The 21,140-nt window shown below is 38.0% G+C and overlaps 1 protein-coding gene across 1 annotated transcript in view; it reads left to right on the top strand.

Annotated features, from left to right (window-relative positions):
* The first annotated feature begins 8,373 nt into the window (after positions 1–8,373).
* The window catches only part of FAM81B (family with sequence similarity 81 member B), a 55,426-nt gene continuing 42,659 nt past the window's right edge, over positions 8,374–21,140 (top strand). The window contains 1 exon segment of the mRNA XM_065656970.1: positions 8,374–8,539. Coding sequence (XP_065513042.1) covers positions 8,374–8,539 — 166 coding nt within the window.

Raw genomic sequence — 21,140 nt, forward strand, 5'->3', positions numbered from 1 at the left:
CATGTGCAGGGTAGTTTTTCCTCAGATAATCTGTCACGTTCATATTTTTTCTAAAAAATTATATATATGTATATATACAATTGTAAATAATTACATTGTTTTATCACCATAGTATGCTGTACTAGTGGCCCCGTCACTGCATCTTGGAATGCTTAAAACTGTCTAAAGTTTCTTTTTTTAATTGAAATAATGATAGCAACCTGCTCTGGGTGAAGATGTTCCTGCCATGGCAGGGGTGGGACTGGGTGAGCCTTGAATGCCCCTTTCCAACCCAAACTCTTCTGTGATTCAATTATTTCAGAACAGGTTTATATATTTCATGAAACAAACTGAAGCAAAATAAATCTTTCTTGTGTACACTGAGCCATGCCTTTATCCAGTGTACTTGAGGGTTTATTTTCAGAAGTTCCTTCTTTACACCATCAAGGATTCATCCATCTGTATTCTGATGAGCTTTCCCAAAAGAAGTGTGCAACCAGGCATTTGAGAATATGACTTTTGCTGAACAGAGCAGGAAGAATACAAATTACAAGTACTGAGATAAAATGGATGTTTTCAATTCACCAGGGTCTTGGGAGCTCAGTCTACAATATTTGAGAAAATAGCCCAAACAACCTCTGAACCACTGGAGATTATTTTTGAGAAGCCTCGTCAGACAAGTGACATTTCAAGACTGGAAAAAGCCAAACATAGTCGTAGTCCAAAAAAAAACCTGAAGATGAAAAATCACAGATAGGTCAACCTGCTTTGATCCCTGGAAGTGAATACAAATAACCAGCTTCTAACCACCTGAAAGGAAAAGCATCAGATAGGTTGCAAATCTCAAATGGATCAAGGCCTGGAGGAAGCTTTGAGTCTCAATTTCTGAGATGACATCTTTACATCAAAGAAGAAATGTGCTGAAATGGAAGATCTTTAAAAGGTTTACTTTCTTGTAAATAATGGATTTACTCAATAAGCAGGAATCAAAAGAGTAAAAGAAAAAGTTAATTTTTTGCTTTGTCTATACTGGGGAGAGTGACAAAGGCTATCTAAAGAAGCATTTCAATATAGCATTGAATTATAATATAGTTTGGGTTGGAATGGACCTTGAGGATCATAATACCTGTTTCCGCCTTGTGTTTTACTCTTTTTATTTTCACATTAGTGTTGAAATAGCTTTAAAATAAGCAGCTTTTCAGATAAAGATTAATTTCTATTAAAGTTGTCGATAGGTATAGTAAGGGTACAACATTGTATGCAGAACTGCTTATTCAACAAAATACTGAACTACTCTCATGTCTTTAAATGACAGTTATTTTCAGCAGTGATTACGCTTTCCTATTAAAAAAAAAAATTAACAAATTTTAAAAGACCAGAAATCTGTTGTCTGTACAGATACATTCATTACAACAACTAGTCTCATAAATGCAATAACACTACAAGGAAGCTCGTCGTCTAGGTGGAGTGGACACAAGCCGCAGAACTGCAGAATTGTGTTTTGAGTCCGGCTTTTGCTGCATTTTTGTGACCCCTGTGTTGAGTGATCCCAAATAACATGTTGGCAGGCCTCCTGGTTATTTTTCCCCAAAAGCCAGCATGAGTTTTCCTCACATTAAAATTGTGTCATTGTATCATCATTTCCAAATACATCTAATTAATGTATTTTTATCTAACCAGAAAGTAGGGTTGCTTATAAATGAAAAAGGTCAAAGTAGCTCAGGCTGTTTAGCTGCCAAAACACTCATTGTCCCGGGGGGTGAAGTGGATCTGGACCAGAAGGCAGGATATGGCCACACTGTAGCAGGCAGGCTGGGATTATTCTAGCATTATGTCAAATCAATTCACCTTAAACAGTTTTATAACAAAATTAGTCATTCTGCACATTGAACTCTCTGAGTATATTAATTTATTAAATCTGAAGCTGAACGTGGCAGAAAGATCACAGCAGACTTCAAGCAACATTCAGATGGAAATCTCAACATTTAAAAATAATATGGATGTAACACCTGTGCAGATGGGAATGACACTTTTCAAGGTGTACAAATAAACCTTTATTAGCCTTAGAAATAAAAGAAGGATATCTGAAAACATTTCTTTATGGCCTATTGCATCAGTGTTTTGTAAGCTAAAACAGAACTAAAAAAAAAAAACCACCAAGAATGAATCTATGTTTCAGATATGAAACCATGGAGATTCATAGTAGGGAATTTTTTTTTTTTAAATTTCCAACATATCAATTGTACATGTCAAAAAAGAAGAACATTTTCTGAGGAAAGCAACTATCAATATCCTCAGAACTGTACTTGATCTATCTATAGATGTCATTACACTAATTAGTCTAATTGAAACTAATGAAACAAATGTAACACTCAGTGCTAAGCGCTCTGCTTTTTTATAGGGTTTATTTTCTAACATTCTTGCAGATTGACCCAAAGCCCCAAATTTCTCCAGTGATTTAGTTCAAATAAATATCTCTCAGTTTGGTTTTGGTTATTTCCGGGGAAAAAAAACAACCAACCAAACAAAAAAACCCAAATAATAATAATAATTTTAAAACCAAACCAAACCAAACCAAACAAACAAACAAAAACCCCCCCAGAACAACTTTGTAGCTTCTGATATTTAGGTCATTACCTATGTGTGTTTATATTTGGAAATATACTTAAATTCTTAGTTAAGTCCTCCTGTTGAAACATCCTCCCTTTCAGAATCTAAAATATAGCAAAGATGGTAGCATTTTGAAATACATACCGGATGATTACGGAGCGATATTTGACTGGAGAATGGCCTTAGACCCAAAGGCTGAACATGATTTAGGTCTTCTCAGCCTGGAACCATATTTTAACACCGTTTGCACATGTTCCCTGCTGTCATTTTGTCTTTTTCTTTCTCAATGTCTCTTCATTCTGAATTATTGTGAATTTATCTCTCCTTTTCCCATCGAAGTTATATTTCAAATGGGAGATTTCATGTCTATAATGCAGTTTTTAAGTACAGCCTTGAATGCTGTTTTTTGCTCTTCTCCCCCACAGTAATGATGGGACACAGGCAACCCACAAATGAATTTCAGGTCTTGGCATGATAAACGATATCTCAGGCAACTTCTCCCCAGCTTGTGAGAAATTTTGTATTATGCAGACAACCACTTGTCCTTTAACTATTCTTGTCCACACCTGAAGTATTTTTACCAGAAACTTTCTGATTGGGATTCAGCATGAGACAGAAATCTGGTACAGAGCATTGTAGCCAGAGTAGCTAAGAGCTTTGAAATTTAAAAAGTATTGAAACCATGTCATATGGTTCGAAGCTTCAGGCAACCTTAGCTATAGGCAGTACTACAAGTCCTGTCTTCACCCACCAGCACACAGTAATGAGTACATTTCTTCTTGGATTTTATACAGATAATTATGCCCTTACCACATATGGCTCTTCTAATTTAACAAAACACAGCATCTCACAAAGCCGATCGCAACTTAGCTCTGCAAAATGCTTTGTCGTCTTGCTGCAGTTTTGAATATTTTTAACCAGCTACTGAGTTTTTTGGTTTAGCGACGATACTACAGATTCAGCCATTAATCCAGGATAGCACAGGTTTCAAAATGTTTTCCTGAAGTAAAATAACTCCCTTTCTATATTAGCAAAGCACCATGAAATTTATAGGATGCACTGTTACGAGAACTTGAGTCAATTTACTGGAGATTGATTTCCCTTCATTTTGTTTACATCTTTTGTCTCTAAAGTTTCAGCTTTCTGCCAAGTTTCCTTAGCTATTTGTTTAATCATTGGTGTTGGTGCCTGACACAGCTGCTACAACAACATGTGCGGGAAGGTCTAACGCAGCTTCTGGGAATAAAGGGAAGGAAAATTTTGTGGTAATTTTAATTTAGAATTTTAAATTTAGAAAATATTTTTTAAAGCCTCAGTTTTATCTAAATTTATCTGACATCCTCAGGATTTCTGTAGTTAATGTGTATAAACATTAACAAGCAAGTCTACATGTGATATAACATTTCAAAGTACCCTCTGCCTATTTTGTATTTTATCTGTGCTGATTTTATAATATGAACAAATATTAATAAATTTTTTTTTTATCCTTATATTCTTGTAGGATCTTGAGAAATTGGTAGTATTAAGTATTTGGCCTCCTCTCCTAGTTTAATCTTTATTTGCTAGCACGACCAGTATTTCTGCACAACAAAATATATCCATCAATAGTTATTTTCTGTTCCATGATTCATCTCAACTTCAGCCTTGTTTTTTTCATTCCTGTATGGTAAAACCCATCAGTGCTCATGATTCACAACTGATAGTCAAGTTGACTTTTACAGTTGTCTTTGCTTATTGACCCAAGTGGTTTTATATTACAAAATTCCAAGTTCATAATCTGTTAGATCAATGGGAAAACCTTGAAATTCTTCCACTGCTCCTCAACATTTTCCTTAGGAGAGTTTTTGGTCTTCCCTTCAGATTCCGCCAGGGTTACTGGGCCAGCTCTAGCTCCCTCCCCTTTCAGCCCCTCTTTCTAAGGGAATTTCTTTTAGGCCTCTGCCCAGATTTCAGGTGAATTTCATGATTCTCTCTTAGGCTGGGACCTGTGTCTCCATAATTCCTATGTCACTCCAAGTATGAAGTTCAGGCTTCTTTATTTCCTTCCTTCGCACACAGAGTAGCCACAGAGGTGAGAGTCTTAGAACCAGAACATCATTTATTTTAGGATTATGAAAAAAAATGTTTTAAAACTACAGATACTCTCTGTATTCATCTTATTATAGCATCTTCTGTTGCTAAGCATCTCATTCTTTAGATCCTGCCTGGTTCCTTAGCCGCCTTAACACAGAGACTCTTAAATGTTCTTATAACAGTTTTACTCTTTGTTGCTGTCCTATATTTTTACCCTCTGGTCAAAAAAGCATCTCTGCAGGTTCATCTGGATGTTAAGCATCTCAGACATTGAGTGAATCTTTCTGGCAGTAATCCTTGAGCGCTTTCGCATCTGTTGAAGCATCACCAGCAGTGAGCCCTTTTTTCTATTCCTGCTTGTGTTTTTCAGGTGTCTCCTGTTGACCCTCTATAACTATATGGTGAGCTGACTACATTCATTGTAAAATAGAGTTCCAAATACTGCAATACCCAGAACATTTATTGATCTTTACAGTCCATACGTTTAACCTATCTCAACCAGCACATAATACATCTAGAGAGATTAATGATTTTTTTTTCTCTCTTAAACTTTTTGCATGTCGTCCCAGCTTTAAAATCATGTCTCAACATCCTTCTTGTTCTGTAAGGTCTCAATATTCCAAGAGGATATAAGCTTTATGATTTTTTTGCATGTTAACACTACTCACATTTAGAACTGTCTCCTGATTCCTCAAATGACAGCGGGGTCCTGCAACACAATGAGCAATTTCAGTTCCAGTTGAAAGGAGAGATTGTGGAGGACTCATATGGTCTCCTCCATTTCCTCCTCCATCCTAGTACCGGCCTCAGGATGAGTGGGGAAGGAAAAAGCTGATTGGAGAATCATTTGAAGTGTACATATATATATATATATATATATATATATAAAATCTGAATCATACTGCCTTTTTCTGTTACTTCAATCACCAAAATGTCAAGTTCCTTTACTTACAATTTCTCATACAAATAGTTTCTTTGGTTCTTTTCTATTCTGGAAGTATTAATAATAAAGGAAACAATCTACATAAACTCATATTATCACTCTTTCTAGTTTTGAACATATGACTTACATCTACTTATTGTACAGACTGTCTTTTCCCAGATAAATTCCTCCATAGACCATAGTGATTTCAGGCACAGAATGTAAATTCTTCATTTTTCAGTCTTTGAGCTTTTTGTTTAGTCTTACGTTACGCCTTATGTAAGACCAGTCGAGTACTGCATTTTATGTAAAAAGAAATACTTTTTGACTGCTGGACTTCTGAACTATCAGTTTGAGATACAATTGCATCAATCCTCAACCCACATCTTGTCTAGCCTTGTTATTTTATTTTACTGAGTTCAGTACTGTGTCTGTTTGTCCCTGTTGTTTGACCTCAAATATCTCTCTTTACTGCATTTCAGAATTAACATATTATGATCCAACAGTATATTAGCTCTGGACCTTCCCTGTTTATTTATCCATCTGCTCTGCATTTCCCAAAACACTTAATTGCTGCTTTTTTCCTAAACCACTTTACTATTTCCTTGACGCTACCCAGGATTTCCCAACACAGTCATTAGTATTCTGCATAACTTTTTCCCCCCTCTTTTGCAAAACTTTTGTTTTAGGAAAACTGTTGCCTGCATTTCTACTGCTGTTTTCACGTTTTGAATTTCTTGGGTGAGAAGTGAATTTAGTAGCCATGTTACACTGCTTGTGCAAACTATAAATCTGGTTGTTTATAGCTGCCTGATTTTTCCTCTGGGTCATATTTTTTAAACTATTTTCAAGCCTAAAGACATAAAAAGCTATCTGGTGTGAAGTTAAAAAATGCCTTGTTTCTTAATTTTGACTGAGAGTTTTAGTGCCTTGGTCGTCTGTAAATTCGACCTTTTTCTTAGAACTGCCTGTCAGGCTACCCAAATAAAAAAATGCTTGGCTGTCTCTGTGTTTATCTTTTTCAGTTTGATTGTCTCCATGTTTTGTTGGTATTATTTTTAACATTCTGGCAGCACTGAGAATCAGAAGAGATTTCTGTAACTGTACAACTGTGCTCTAATTGAATGTACTCTAATGAAGTTTTTGTTCCGATGTATCCTCTCAACTGCAATTTTATTTGACTGCCATCTTCCAGGCTTTGAAAACCCATGTTTCAAGACACAGTGTAGACAATTTGCTCTTGGGCCCTTGTAGCACTCCTAGAGTAATAATATTTCCATCACAGCCATGAATTTCCACTATTTGTCTCTGACACTCTTTTATCCTCAAATCCTTCCTCAGTACTAGGACCCATCTTTGTAGCTGTCATTACTAGGTTATTCAACTGACTATTCACTACTGTGAGCTTTTTTTCTTTCATTAAAAAAAAAAAAAAATATATATATATATATAATATTTCATTTTTATTTTGTTCTGGCTCCCTAAATAACTACCACCTTGTCAGAAGTTCCTGATGCCACTCTCGTATTGCCATCCCCACAGCTACAAAGCCTCTGCTCAGGCGGTTTCCTGAGTTTACCTCGTTGCTTTTCTGCTCTTCCCGTTCATTGCATCTTTCAGAGCTGCTGATCATCTGCATGCTGGATCAACGACAAGGCCATCTGCTGCTCCTCCTCTTTGGTCTGCAGCCATTACCCAGCCCCCTTGTGACTGCATTAATCCAAACTTAGAGCACATTTGGGAAAGGGAGCAGGAAGGAAAGAACCATTTCTACCGACTAAGTCTATGACCATCACATTCACTGATGCCCTGTGACCGTAGTGGTTACCACAAAAATGGTGAATTTGGGAGGGTAAAGGGAGAAATGGCTGTGAGCTTATCTTTTTCCCCCAGAGAGCAGAGGAGATTCTCTTCACTAGGCCACACCTTGACTACTGTTCGGTTCTGGGCCCCTCAGGCCAAGAAAGGTCTTGAGTTGCTGGAGCGAGTTCAGAGGAGGGAACGGAGCTGGTGAGGGGCTGGAGCACAAGTGTGATGGGAGCGGCTGAGGGACCTGGGGGGTTCAGCCTGGAGAACAGGAGCTGAGGGGAGACCTTCTGATCTCTGAACTGCCTGAAAGGAGCTTGGAGCCAGGGGGGTCGGGCTCTGTTCCCAAGGAACAAGCGCCAGGACCAGAGGAAACGGCCTCAAGTTGCGCCAGGGGAGGTTGAGGTTGGATCTGGGGAACAATTTCTTCCCCAAAGGGCTGTCGGGCATTGGAACAGGCTGCCCAGGGCAGTGGTGGAGTCACCATCCCTGGAGGGGTTGGACAGATGGAGATGAGGTTCTCAGGGACACGGGGCAGTGCCAGGAGTGGGTAATGGTTGGACTTGATGGTCTGGAAGGTCTTTTCCAACCAAAACAATTATATGATTCAACGATTCTATAATATGTACAAGCACAGAATAAGCCTCTTGGTCATGGCTCCAGGGAGACCTTGTCTTCTACAGCCATGTTATCATCTTGTCCTTCCTGCACTAGGGAGGGGGTTGGAGGCTGGTGGAAGAGAAGCAGCTCTCTTTTCTCCTTGCATACTCCAGTACTGAGGGAGTTCAGCCTCTTTATTGCTTCCTAGAATCATAAAATAGTTTAGGTCGGATGGGACTTTCAAAGGTTATCTAACCCAACGCGTCCTGATGAACACAATTTGCAGGTCGAGGTAGGGAATTTCAGAGCACTTCCAGCACCACCTCTTGCCATGATCCCTCATCGTTGGGTCCCTCAGACCTAGCAAGGTCTTCGCTAGGAACATGCCGAGATGCGAAGCAGATTTGGAAGCTGATAAAACTGCTTCCTCAGCTGCCACAGGACATTTAGAGGTCAATTCGGTGCAGAATATATCTGAGCAAGAGGCACTCTTCAGAAATTCAGACAGCACCAAGTGGCAGATTGACAAACCTCCAGCAGAATTTGGTGGTAAAAAAAGATACTGCTTCTTCTCCTGTCTGGTCAGATCACACCTCTGTGCATTGTCTGCACACACTCCAACACGTTCGGTGTTGTTTCCTTCTGGGAATCCAGTAATTATTCATTACTCTTCAGTGGTTCTTGCAGTTGTAGTTGGGAGAAGGTAAATCTGAAATAACATTGTGAATAAGCATTCGCAAGATGCCTGCTTTTCTTTTAGTAACAGAACTGCGATTAAATGTGAATACATATTCAATGTATTCCCAGGGAAGCTCATGTGTTTAGTAAAACTTCATTGCTGGTTTTCAGATCATAACGAGTACTTTTAAGTGCTAACAATTCATTTTTTTTTTCATGAGAAGTAATTTATACACAACTGCTTTATGATTTTGGTAGCTTTAAATTGACTATTTTTTAACTGTTTGTCCACTGTGGGCCTTGATCATTCTGTTCGTATTTTGGATATTTTCCCTTTGTCTTCTGGCATTTGGGTGAGCTTTTTAATGTTAGATCTTATTCTGAGCTTTTCCTATAATTTATGTTTCTCTGTCTCCATGTGGATGGCATTTGATCTGAGAAAGGAGAACATTTAGTTAGTCATTAAATGACTGAGGTTGGAAATGAAGAAGGTTTTCATCGTGTTTCCTTGATGCATTCTTGTGTAAGCCACAACTATTTTTTGTTCTAATACACTACTAACATATATAAAGCTTAAAAAGGAGCCTTATTTACTTATCTGAAACATTACAACTTTGTGCTGCTCTTAACAGAGTAGAAGAAAAATACTTTTTTATTAAGATTAGATAAGAGATAAACACAGATATTTCACTTATAAGTTATTTCGTTAACACACTTCCCACAGAAATCTGATGTAGCCCCATTTGGGATTTACCAGCGATTGCAAAGATGAACACAACATTCAGGGCAATGTAGACAGTCACCTCCACACCTATACTGTGCGCTTAGGTGAGGATTACAGCTTTCTGAAAGAAACAACTTGATTAACTTGATTATTGTGGGATTATGGGTGTAATACAGAACTTGATGATTTTTGGCATTTCAAAGGTAGCCTACACAAATTAGTGATAAAAGAACCATTATCATCTAAAGACTGTTTCATTGCTATTTGAAACAATGTCAGAGATGGCCCAGTCTTCACCACAAGAACGACCAAAACAAGTGACTTTTTTCAGCATTGTCTGTTCCTCCAAAATGCCTTTGGACATTGTCCTCTCAGGAGCATTTTAAAGATGAAAAAAAAGCCAAGAACACACTTTCTGAATTAGCGTGAGGGTGACAGATCATCTTCTCAGGAAGTAGTTTTTGGGGTTTTGTGTGTTTGGTTGTTGGGTTTGCTTTGGTTTGGGTTTGGTTGTTTGGTTGGTTTGGTTTTGGTGTTTTGTTTTGGTTTTGGTGGGGTTTTTTTTGTTTTTGTTTTGGTTTGGTTTGTTTGTGTGTGTGTGTTTTCTTGTTGTGGTTGTTGGTTTGGTTTGGTTTGCTTGTTTTTGTAATAAAAGGTCTTCCAATAAAATCCTTCTACGTCATTCAGGCAAATTAGGAAATTGTATTTTGCCTAAATTTGAGGTTCAGTCAAGTGGGATTCAAAAGCATCACACAGATTCACATGCCTTTAGTCTTCCATGATTCCAGACGAAGAAGACAAGATTAAACAAGAAACAGAAAATTCAGTGTTGATGAGGCAGAATCCAACAAAAAACAAAGCCCAGAGTAAGAATACTAGAAAGTCACATGAAGAATCCGTGGCATGTTAATAAGAAGTTAAAAAGGACAGGGAAAGAAGGAAGATATTGGATAATTTGTGGGGTAAATTTCTGGGAAAAGGTAAGTATAAGATTAGGATCTGTGTAAAACACTAAATCTTCTATAGGAAGAATAACTGCAGTCACAGATTACTAACGTTGTCCTTGCTTTCCTCCAGCATGCCACAACATCTCTGGGAACAGCCCTGGAGGTGGCTGGAGCAACTTCTGACTGATAATTCCCACTTACATTTGGGTGGGGGGATAGAAACGAGTACACCTTTCACACACAGGCTGTGTTACACCTTGGGAAATACAGATATACGCATTGGATCCATAGCTTCATAGACTAGAGTTGTGGTATTTATTGTAAAAAGCAGGGGGCTTGCTTTGAGCCTCATATCAGTTACTCTTTAAAAAGCTGTTGTTCATATCTATAAGGAAGAGGATGCAAAAGCCTTAATTTCTGTCACATATGTGAAATGTGTTTCTGGATCTATAATATTCCACAGGCTTTCCCATTCCTGAACAATAGATACTTAGTCTGATAAAATTAATGTGATTTTCTTGAACCTGTATCCACAGTACTCATTGGAGACATAAAAAATACAGCAGCAGACAAAAATAAAACTTCTGATGTAGATGTAAGTGAAGTGGGGACAGTATTAAAAATGCAGGGTGCTTCAAAAAAGATGTACCCAATTTCAAAGGTAAAGTGATTTCAAATTAGGTCCATCTTCCTGAAACACTATGTATAATCCTAAATTAAGTCTGATTTTATTGATATTATCTTGACAGAATGCACATGTGCAGATAGGTAATTAAATACCTAACTACTAGTGCCTGCATTACAGATGTAAATGTAAATGTAAATTTGTAAAATTGTCGATGTGAAATGTCAGTGTTGTTTCTGATAAAGAGAAACTGCAATTAGACACAATAACATGGCAATGGTTCCCAGTGGTTACCTAGACTCCTGGAAAGCAAAGACTTCATGGTCCTGCTGGACCAACTTCATTTTCCAACTACATTGCTAGATTTTTCCTTCAGGTGAGGTCTGCATCGCCTCTCTAATTTAGGCGAAATACTTAAAAAAACCCCTCACTATGTTTTCATTATACTTCCAGTGGATAAAGACAAAAAATAACAGGTATTTTCCTCATACATAGTTTTATCTAATACTGTTTTGACCTTGTTTTCATTTTTTCTTTAATAGCTTAAATATGAAACTCATGAAAAATACAATGTTTATGGCCTTTATTTTACCAGTTGCTTTTACCATATATTTTCTGATGTCAACTTTTTCAAAGTTCATAAACACATTTAATCAAGTTGCCTGAGAGAGAGATTGGAACTTCTGCATATCAAGAGTGAGTAACAAACTTTAAAGGTAAGACAGAGTTACCTTCAATGACAAACATTTTTACAACATTGATAAAACACATAGTAATGTGTGGCCAGCTACTTGAGAGCCAAGTTCAATATAAGAGCCATCTGGTGCACAGGATTCTGTAGAAGCCGAAACAAAACTGATTTTTGAAGGTTTGCAAAAGCATCTCAGTACAGAAGACAGATGGTGAATTTACTGTTCATCGACAGGTAGATTTCCATAGCTATGTGTGGAATGTCATATTTCCTGGTACTCTTTTGCTTTTGGACTTTCGAAATGACAGATACAAGCGGTAGTAACTTATCTAATTACTCCCCTGCACACGCAAACTTCTGAAGAAATGTATGGAACATGCATGTTTTATTATGTTTTATATTTTGAACTGAGCATTGAAAAGCTCATATTAATTCCAGATTAATTCAAACATATGCAAGTCTTATTTTAATTATTCATTATAGTTCTTGGGGAAAAAAAATGAAACATGAAGCTGGAGTAAGACCATTTGTTTTTGTGAAAAAAAATTAAACCAGTTTCTTGTTCAAGATTTTCACCTCTCTGGCTTTGGGAATTTATCTCATACTTAAACGTCAGTATTTAACATCCAGATTTTGACAAATAAGAACCACTTATTTTTCATAATGTAGTAACATGAAAGTAGTTCCCTTATGATATTCAACTTTGTCTATGAGATTTTATTCTGCTGTATATTTTAAGGGCAGATTATAAATCCTTATTCAAATTAGGAGACATTACCAGTAACAATAACTTAGTTTTGAAAGTATTACTGGTGCTTAAAAGAAACCCAACCACACACTTATGTTCTGGAAAAAAGGTCGCTTCATTGCGATAAAAGTACCTTTCCACTATTTAGCAATTTGCACAAGAAATATGTATTTCAGCATTTTACATATATATGTAGGATAGTTAGATAAACTTTCCTAAAACTGCTGATGTTTAATTAAAAAAACCGAAACAAACAAACAAAAACCCCACAACACACACACAAAACCAAATCAACCAAACAAAAAAGAAACAAACACAGACAAAACCAAAACACAAAACCAGCACACACAACAAAACAACAGTTTCCATAAAAAGTTTTTCTGGAATATGAGGTAAAACCTACATTTTTTTTATTATTTTCTTGGACATCTACCAACTAGTATTTGCACACACTTTAAGTGCATGTGCAATTATTGGCAAGTGCGAATGCCCAGACTGCAGGCCACATTGAGAACTGAACCCCAAAAGTGCAAGTTTAAGGGCTCTGAAAATTGAAGCTGCTGTTGAGCAACAGAACTGCTAGGATTTGGGCAATGGGAATATAACCTTTTTTGAGCTCACATCCATTTTAGGAGGACTTCATATAGGAAACTGGAGACTTCGTAGCCCATCATTAATCGCACTAACCACCTGTTTATCAACTGGAGATTATGTATACAGTTCATCCAAAATTTGTCGTGTAAGTATTTAATACATCTGAATGTTTTCTCTAATGATTTTCCACTTAGTATCTTTTCTACAGTGTATACATTTGAAGGAATGAGTGTCCTTATGACAGGAAAGATCCTTTTTTCAGCAAAGTAAAATCAACACTAGTCCTTTCAAACTGTAGCAGTCTCATACTACAAAGAAATTGATTTCCCATGCTCATATAAGAAATGGTAATCTGGATATATTTAATGAATGTATATAATGAATTACTCTCAAACTCTCATTACCTGCCCTCTGAGATTTGTCATGACTCTTGGGATTTTCCCACCAAGTACAGTTTTTCAGGGAGCTGACCCGTGCCGTGGAAGTGACCCATAAGAGACTGGGATCTCACCTTTCTGAAATCCAAGTGGTCTCATGTGCACAATGTACACTTAATTTTGCAAGTTGAGTCCTGGGTATGTACGTTCTTGTTTCATAATGTGCAGGTCCTTTCCAGCACGTGGTTGTTAACCCAGAATTTTGTCTTGCACAACCAAGAAAAGGTTTACCTACTAATATTCAGCACCTGTTTTACTTGGTGTGTTATTAGAACTACAGGTTACACTTCTTCATACTCATTACTCATCACAGATGGCTGGTTGTCAGATAGGGCTCATTTGTCTTGTACCGGAAGGCACCAAAAAAAGACAAAAACAAAGTACTTGTCTATTTTTAAGCAACTGCTGTAATTACTACAGGTTTGTCACATATGCAATTAAGAGAGCAGTATTTTTACATCTGTGAATAGATGTGAAATAGACTCTTTCTAAAAATGAAGCTGAAGAAGCTTTTAACTTGTGACCGAACAATTTGTGTGCCAAGGAATGATATAAAGCCTCAGAAAACTCAAACGTCGCGGAAAGTTTCTGTCCCATTCACAGGGAATGAACCATGAAGCATCTCGGGGCCGGGCTGATGCATCGTGGGTACTGGGGCATGTCATGGTTGTAGTAACTCAGAACTACTTGTGGTTACTTATTGAAAGTGATATATCTTTATAAGGTGATGGAATTAATAGAGGTAGCTCTGTCTGTCAATTTCCTTATCGATTTTAAGTATTTAAACAAGAGCACACATGAATACAAAGCTATTTACTACTTCAAAACTTCAGCATTTCAGAATTTATACTATCTTTGCAAGCCAAAGTGGTGAAAAATCTCTGTGTAGCTGATGCATTGCAAATAAAAACATTAAGTACATCTGATTTTTCCCTATATGTTGTTAAAATCGGTCTTGAGCAAAAGTAGCAAAGATGCAAAGAAGATTCTCATACTGCTTTGGTTTCTGCTGCATGAAATGCAGCCAGACAGTACTGCAAATGAGCAATTATTTGATTTTCAGGTTTATAATGTGTTTACTAGAAGGTCATAAAGGAAGGCCAGAACATTTAGCTTATTTCACAAGTTCTGGGAGAGAACACTGAAGAAGTGGGGGTAGTAAAAGAAGAGGAGAGGCCTCATAATTCAGTTCAGGTAAACTAATTTTCTGCAGAAAATAAAAGTCATTTTGCTTGCAAAGCTATTAAAAATTTACCAGTTTTTCAGCAGCAGAGTAAGTATTCCCAGCCCTTGTCTGCTACTTTGCAGAACAATATTCTTATTTTTATCAAATAATTTAAGAAATCCACTTTGCCTAGAAAGTTATGATCAGAGAACTTCAGTTGGAAAAGCAGAAATTTAAAAAAAGTAGAGTAGCTGAAAACAAGGATGTAGAAAGAGAAAAGTATGTCTGTGCAAGATGATCTGCTCAGTGTCGTAGTCTGAATTGATGTAATCTGTAACAGGAATATTCTCAAGAGAAAAAAATTAACCTTTATTTTGAAGCAGAGACCTACCTCAAGAATATTACAGCATTCTGTTTGTCTATTGTTTATATAAAGGCACATTTTTTACTCACTGAATGTGTGGAATTATACACACATATGTGTGTACATTGATACATATTCAGAGAGAACTCAGAGCTCAGAACTTTTTGACTGTGTTCCCCACACTTTGTGCCATGTTTTCTGCTGAAAAAGGACCAGTTTTGAGGAGAAGTGGGAAGTGGAACTGTTGTCTGATGGCCCTGCACAGGCTACTTATGGCAGGACTTTGTAATTATGTAAAAGGCCAAAGTAACTAGCATTTGGAAAAAAAACAAACAAAAAAAAATTAATCCTCTGTTCTACCATGTTTTCCCCAAAATAAGACCTACCCTGAAAATAAGCCCTAGCATGATTTTTCAGGATTGTTGAGGATGCCTGAAATATAAGCCCTACTCCAAAAATAAGCCCTAGTTACAGTTCATTAAAAAAGCCAAATTGAGTAGTGTCCCGTCAGCTATACAGGTAAAAAAGTAATAAGTTTTGGAGCAAAAGTTAATATAAGACCCTGTCTTATTTTCAGGAAAACAGGGTAGGACCAACCCAATTTGTTGCTCTACAAGAGGATTCCTTAGCACCCATTCTTTTATGGACATTGTAAGGGAACAAGCAACTACTGATTTGCTTGAAAGATTTTCTACACCTCATGGTTTGGACAGGAAGAATTTTGTCTTTCAAGGTTAACACGGTGCTGCCCATGTGCTTTTATCGGTTGCATAGCTGCAGGATGACAAACTTCCCCCGAGGGGTTTGTTCCTCCTACTGGTCCCCGTGGAGCAGCGCGGTCAGCATGTGTTTTGCTTCCTTCAGGCCACCCTGGGCAGATGTGGGACATAATGAGCATTCGAGGGTACATATCCGTGCTGAGCTATAGCTCTATTTTACAGCACAACGTGCTCTTCCAGCAGCATCTCAAAATATGGGAGCTGGTACCCAGATTCCTCTTGTGATGATACATTCTTACCCACATCATGAGTGCTCCCGCTGCCCATGTACCTTTTCCATCATCTCACTCTCACTAACTTCTCAAGCACTGTGATTACTCTCTGCCTTTTTTCTCTTTATTCCTTTCTGCGTGTTATTTCGTCTCTCTCATTCACTCTTATTTTGACTTGTTTGCTTCTTCAGAGTTGTCTTTGCCCTCTCCTTTCAAGTGAAGTTCTGTCGGATCCAGCCCTACTGTCTGTCACGCCACATTCTAACTCTGAGCGGCAGATTTAAGAAGTTCAAAGTGTCAGAACACTTTAGGGAATATTATGATAAAAAGTAAAGAATTAAAATCCATCTGAAAAACACTTGCACATTTCCCTGCTTGCTTACACTACATAGGTATTTAAAGATATTTTTTCAAAAGGTATTTCATGTGTTTCTTACTTGTGACGGATGTGCTTTTTTCCTTGGTTATTTCTTCTTCTGTCTTGAAAGTATTTACGGGAAACCTAGTCATTGGCGGGAAATTAGGAATTAGGTTTAATGATTTCTCTTTTGTAATGAGCTATATTTATGCGTTTTTCTGAAAGAAGCAGTGCCAACAGCTGGTCAAAAAGTTAATTATGCATAGAAAAAGTAATTTTTGTCTAATGAAATTAATGTGAACATTTTCAAACAGATCAAAAGGGCTAGTGGATGACTGAGTATTGCTGGAAATTGTTGCATAATGCATCCCTGAAATGAAGGCTACAGTCTGTGAAACAAAAATTATTCAGTTGTATTTAAAATACATGTACAAATAACTACAAGTGAGGATCACAGGCAACTACTGCAGTGTTCATTTTTGTAGACTTTGCACTGTCAAAGGGTGGTTGGTATGCACTATTTACATGGTGATGTGCAGAACTGTACCATGATATGAGTGCTTGATTATTTGACATTGAGGCATTTAACTATACATTGACACGTGCAGAAAACTCATCCAGAAGAACTTTAGAAAAGCTTGAAAAGTGTTCCTCTTTCCAGAGGTCTTGTGCAGGCTTGTGATACAGTACGCTGCTGTACAGGACATCACCTCCTGTGTCAGCTTGCATGTAAGAGCAATTATGCTTCTAAATTTGGTGTTTGTTATTAAAATGTTGTGCAGATGCCCCCAAATACCTTGTCTATTGAGCAATCACAGTGTCTTCAGTAAGCTTCAAAATAACTACAGGACACAGAAACATTCTGGGATTTGTTTTGTTTTGTTTTGTTTTGTTTTGTTTTGTTTTGTTTTGTTTTTCTTACTGTCTTTTAGAATATAACATCTTCCAGCTCCGATATTTTGGGTTAGCGGTAATACTACCTGAAGGTAAAAGTATTGACCCAAAACATCTGAGATGGAGTGTCTTTTCTCTCTGAAAAAATCCCTTGGCAGGCTGTTCAGCTGGCCTGAAAACTTTAGGAAAAGATGCAATATGAATAAATAGAGATTACGTTCTTTATCACTGATCACAAGGAGTGAGATGCTGAAGTACGCCTAGTTGGTCATGACCCTCATCTGCTAGCCTCCAAAGCTAATTAATCCAACTGATTCTGACACAATCATTCCCTCATGATTTTAAACACAAAGAATCAAATTACATCTTGGAAAATTCATGCTCCCTGTGACACGCATCATTTTTATTTTTAAATTAAGATGGACCAACAAATTTTACAGAAAAAGCTCTAGATGGATATAAAAGTCCACATTTATCTCTTTTGTTCTGAGGTTTAGAGCAGGCTTCCTGGCTTTCTCTTTCTAGTGTCTTGTAATTGGTATGGATTTCCAATGGAAAAGAATGGTGCAAAATAAAACCCATAAAAACCATTTATCTGCTTTTCACTTCGAGTGTTTTAATAAGCTGGTGTGCAGATCCATTTCTCATTTGGTTTTGTTACTGTACCAGAAAGCTGACCTGTATTTTCTTCTGTTAAAATGTGAGTTCTTACATGTGCAGTAGGTTTTTTGGGGCCATGCATGTTTTAATTAATGTAACATTTACTTCACAGGGACATTGAGAAGCTTAATTAATTCAGTCTTCCACAGTCAGGTGGAAAACAATGAGTAATCACTCAATACTGCCAACAATTATTATGTCCAAAACTTGATGGCTGTGTCTTTTGGGAAAAGGACTACATTTTATGAGTAAGATTGTGTGAGTACGTGATACCATAGGAGAGGACTATTCCATATAACAGTAAATTCACTGCTACAAAAGTAATTCTGCAAGAGGGACCCACATCCACATCTTTCCCACTTGAAACAGCCCTGCGACACTTGGCTGAGACCAGCAGTGATACGTGCGGACAAGGCTGCAGGTTTTGCTTATTTAACAAAAGTGGATGGTCACCCGCTGAGAACGCCTGCGGTCCCCATCCATCACCACCAGCGCTTTGCAGCTCCCGTAATTAGAACTCGCAGGGGATTGTTTACAAGAGCGATTTCCTCACAGGGACCGGCATCGTCTGCCATCCACCGCGATCGGTGGGCAGGGTGATGCCTGTTCAGTCTAAGTCAAAATGACATTTCTCCTCGCTGAATTCAGGTCAGCCTGCACTCCAGGGTTGCACCAAGCCGGAGGACCATAAAAGCAGCAATATTCTGCAGGAATTTCTACTGAGTTTTTCCATGCCTCCTCTTTCGTTGCAGATGGTGAAACCTTCTTAGAAATCTTCAAGCGTTCATCTGAATTAATAATATGATAAATGACATTTTAATGCGGGACCTGTTTTCCTTAATGAATATGCACAATGGTGCTCCCTGTCTTGTTATGTATAGGAAGATAACCATATCCAGTGTCTGTATAAATGTGTGCATCACTACCTGGCACCAAGTCATTCGGAATAGCATGAAGAGACCATAAAAAAGACAAATCTAGTATTTTTTCAAATTTCCTATATAGAATATTTATCAAGTGACAAAGAAGTGTTAAAACAGTAAAAGCATTTATGAGTCTTTTTGTGCCTGGAATACATCAATGTTCGATTTTTTTTTTTTAAAGTAGTTCTCCACATTTATCATCATGGTAGCTTTGGAAAGTCACTGACAGGTGGTGAAAAATAAAGTAAAGCCTTCTTCAGTTGTACTTTGCATGAGGAATTAAGGTTGCTCCAGCTGTCCCAGCACGGTTTAGGTGAAAGACCAGGTCAGAAGGTCTGGGATGGGGATATGTACACTCTTCCTGAATGGCAGAGGACGCTCCTGAGTGCTTTTGGTTACATCTGGTGTGATCTCCTGAAAGAAACAGATGGAAAGGGACATGAGATCAGTGGCCTTCACGAGTCTGGAGGATTTACCCTTCCATTTATTTCAGAATGATAGTCTCACTGAAAAGTTGTTTGGCAAGTGGCAAGTAGATTAAATATTGTAGATTTTAGGGAAAATGTGTTGGAGATGTTTACTTAGTAATGCTTAGAAAAACATCGGGGCGATTAGTCATAGATACCTGAATGTGAATTGACTGCACAATACCTACATCCTTCTGATCTTCATAAGCCAATGATCTGTTGTTGACAGGGGCTTAAATGTTCAATGCAGAGTAATAGAAATGTCATGTCATTAGAAGAGCTAAATACCATTGTTTCATTATGCTGTGTACTATATATACTTCAGTATACCTTTTTGTACAATAAAAATATTGATTTATAGTTATAGCATGTTTCATCAACTTCAACAAAAAGCAATTAAAAAACCCCTTCTGAAGCAGTATCTGTAAGTCCAGCAAAACTTTATATGATTTTCACAGCATCTGTTTCTTCCTTTGGACAATACTACATAATTCTTGTTAGGCACCACTGTGTTCAGCCAAAAAAATGAGCTATAAATGGCAGAACAACATGAAATCAATACACTCAGAGGTGTCTCCTAAGAGACTCAGTCATATTAGAGTGGTGAGGAAGGCTGGTATTTTTGATACAGATATCTGACTCTGGTACTTTATTTTCTAGAATGGGAACGGGATTTGAGAGTTCGTTCTTCTGTTTCCATCCAGCATGATGGCAATGGGCAAGCTCCCCTTTTCTCTGGCAGTTTTCAGTATTTTCATGTTGGTGGTGTCTAGGAAAGGCTCCTGGGCTTCCCTGTGTTCATCTTTGCACTTTTTTTCATCCTGGATTCTGCCAGTTTTCATCAAATTTGGTTTACTCTATTGGCAATAAAATACTTTTTGTCTTTTGACTGAAAAATATTCGAACCAAATATATTTAATTTCTGCCATCAGCTCTAAGCCAAATTGCTTCCTTCAATTATACCACAAGATACATTTCTCTGAGCCAACTCCTGCTGTTTCTCCAGTGACCAAAAAGGGCTCTTTTCATGTTGAAATTTTTTGTGACTCTCAAGACACTTCAGAGGAATGTGACTACATGTCCACTCTCCCTGTGGAGATTATTTCATGCTTTTATTCCTCCAAGCTTTAAACTGCGTTAATTTTCCTTCCTCATTACTATCAAGAGAGTCATTCTACATTTGAGTTTATGTAGACTGCCTCAGGCGAGTTATGGTTGGACTCGGTGATCCTGAGGGTCTCTTCCAGCTGAAATGATTCCATGATTCTATGCTTTCACTAGATCTCTCAAATAAATAATACTGAATCACAGGATGGTTTGGGTTGGAGGGACTTTCCCAGCTCCCCCAGTGCCACCCCTGCCATGAGCAGGGACATCTTCACCAGCTCAGGTTGCTCAGAGCCCCGTCCAGCCTGGCCCTGAAATACAAGTTAAGTGTTGACCAAAGAGGGGAACGTGCTAAAACTGACCCTGCCTCCGCCACCGCAAGCACTGCAATTTCTGAAACTATCATGTCACCACTCTTACAGTAAATACTAGTGATAAAAACAATCAGTTGCCCAAGTAAGCAGCATAATGTTCAAGTTAAAGCGCACAGCCTCTGAATGGGTACGTGTCCTCATGCACACGCAAGCAGGTCTTGAGGTCAGTTGGTGGCAGGTGACGACCCAATGGTCTGGTCCTACTCTCTCCTGCAGCTGTTGGCTGTGAGGAGCAGCAAGGGTCAGGCAGGGGATAAATAAGTTAAACTCACTGCACTGAGCTTTGTTACAGAAAGTGTTTTCCAGTCCTAAGCATCAACTGGAACAACAAATTATTTTGAACGAGAAGTGGGGAAGGGAAGGGAAGGGTGGTCTGTTTTATTGCTGCCTGGCCATTCCTGGT

The sequence above is a fragment of the Caloenas nicobarica genome, chromosome Z (assembly GCF_036013445.1).
Source record: "Caloenas nicobarica isolate bCalNic1 chromosome Z, bCalNic1.hap1, whole genome shotgun sequence".
NCBI lineage: Eukaryota > Metazoa > Chordata > Aves > Columbiformes > Columbidae > Caloenas > Caloenas nicobarica.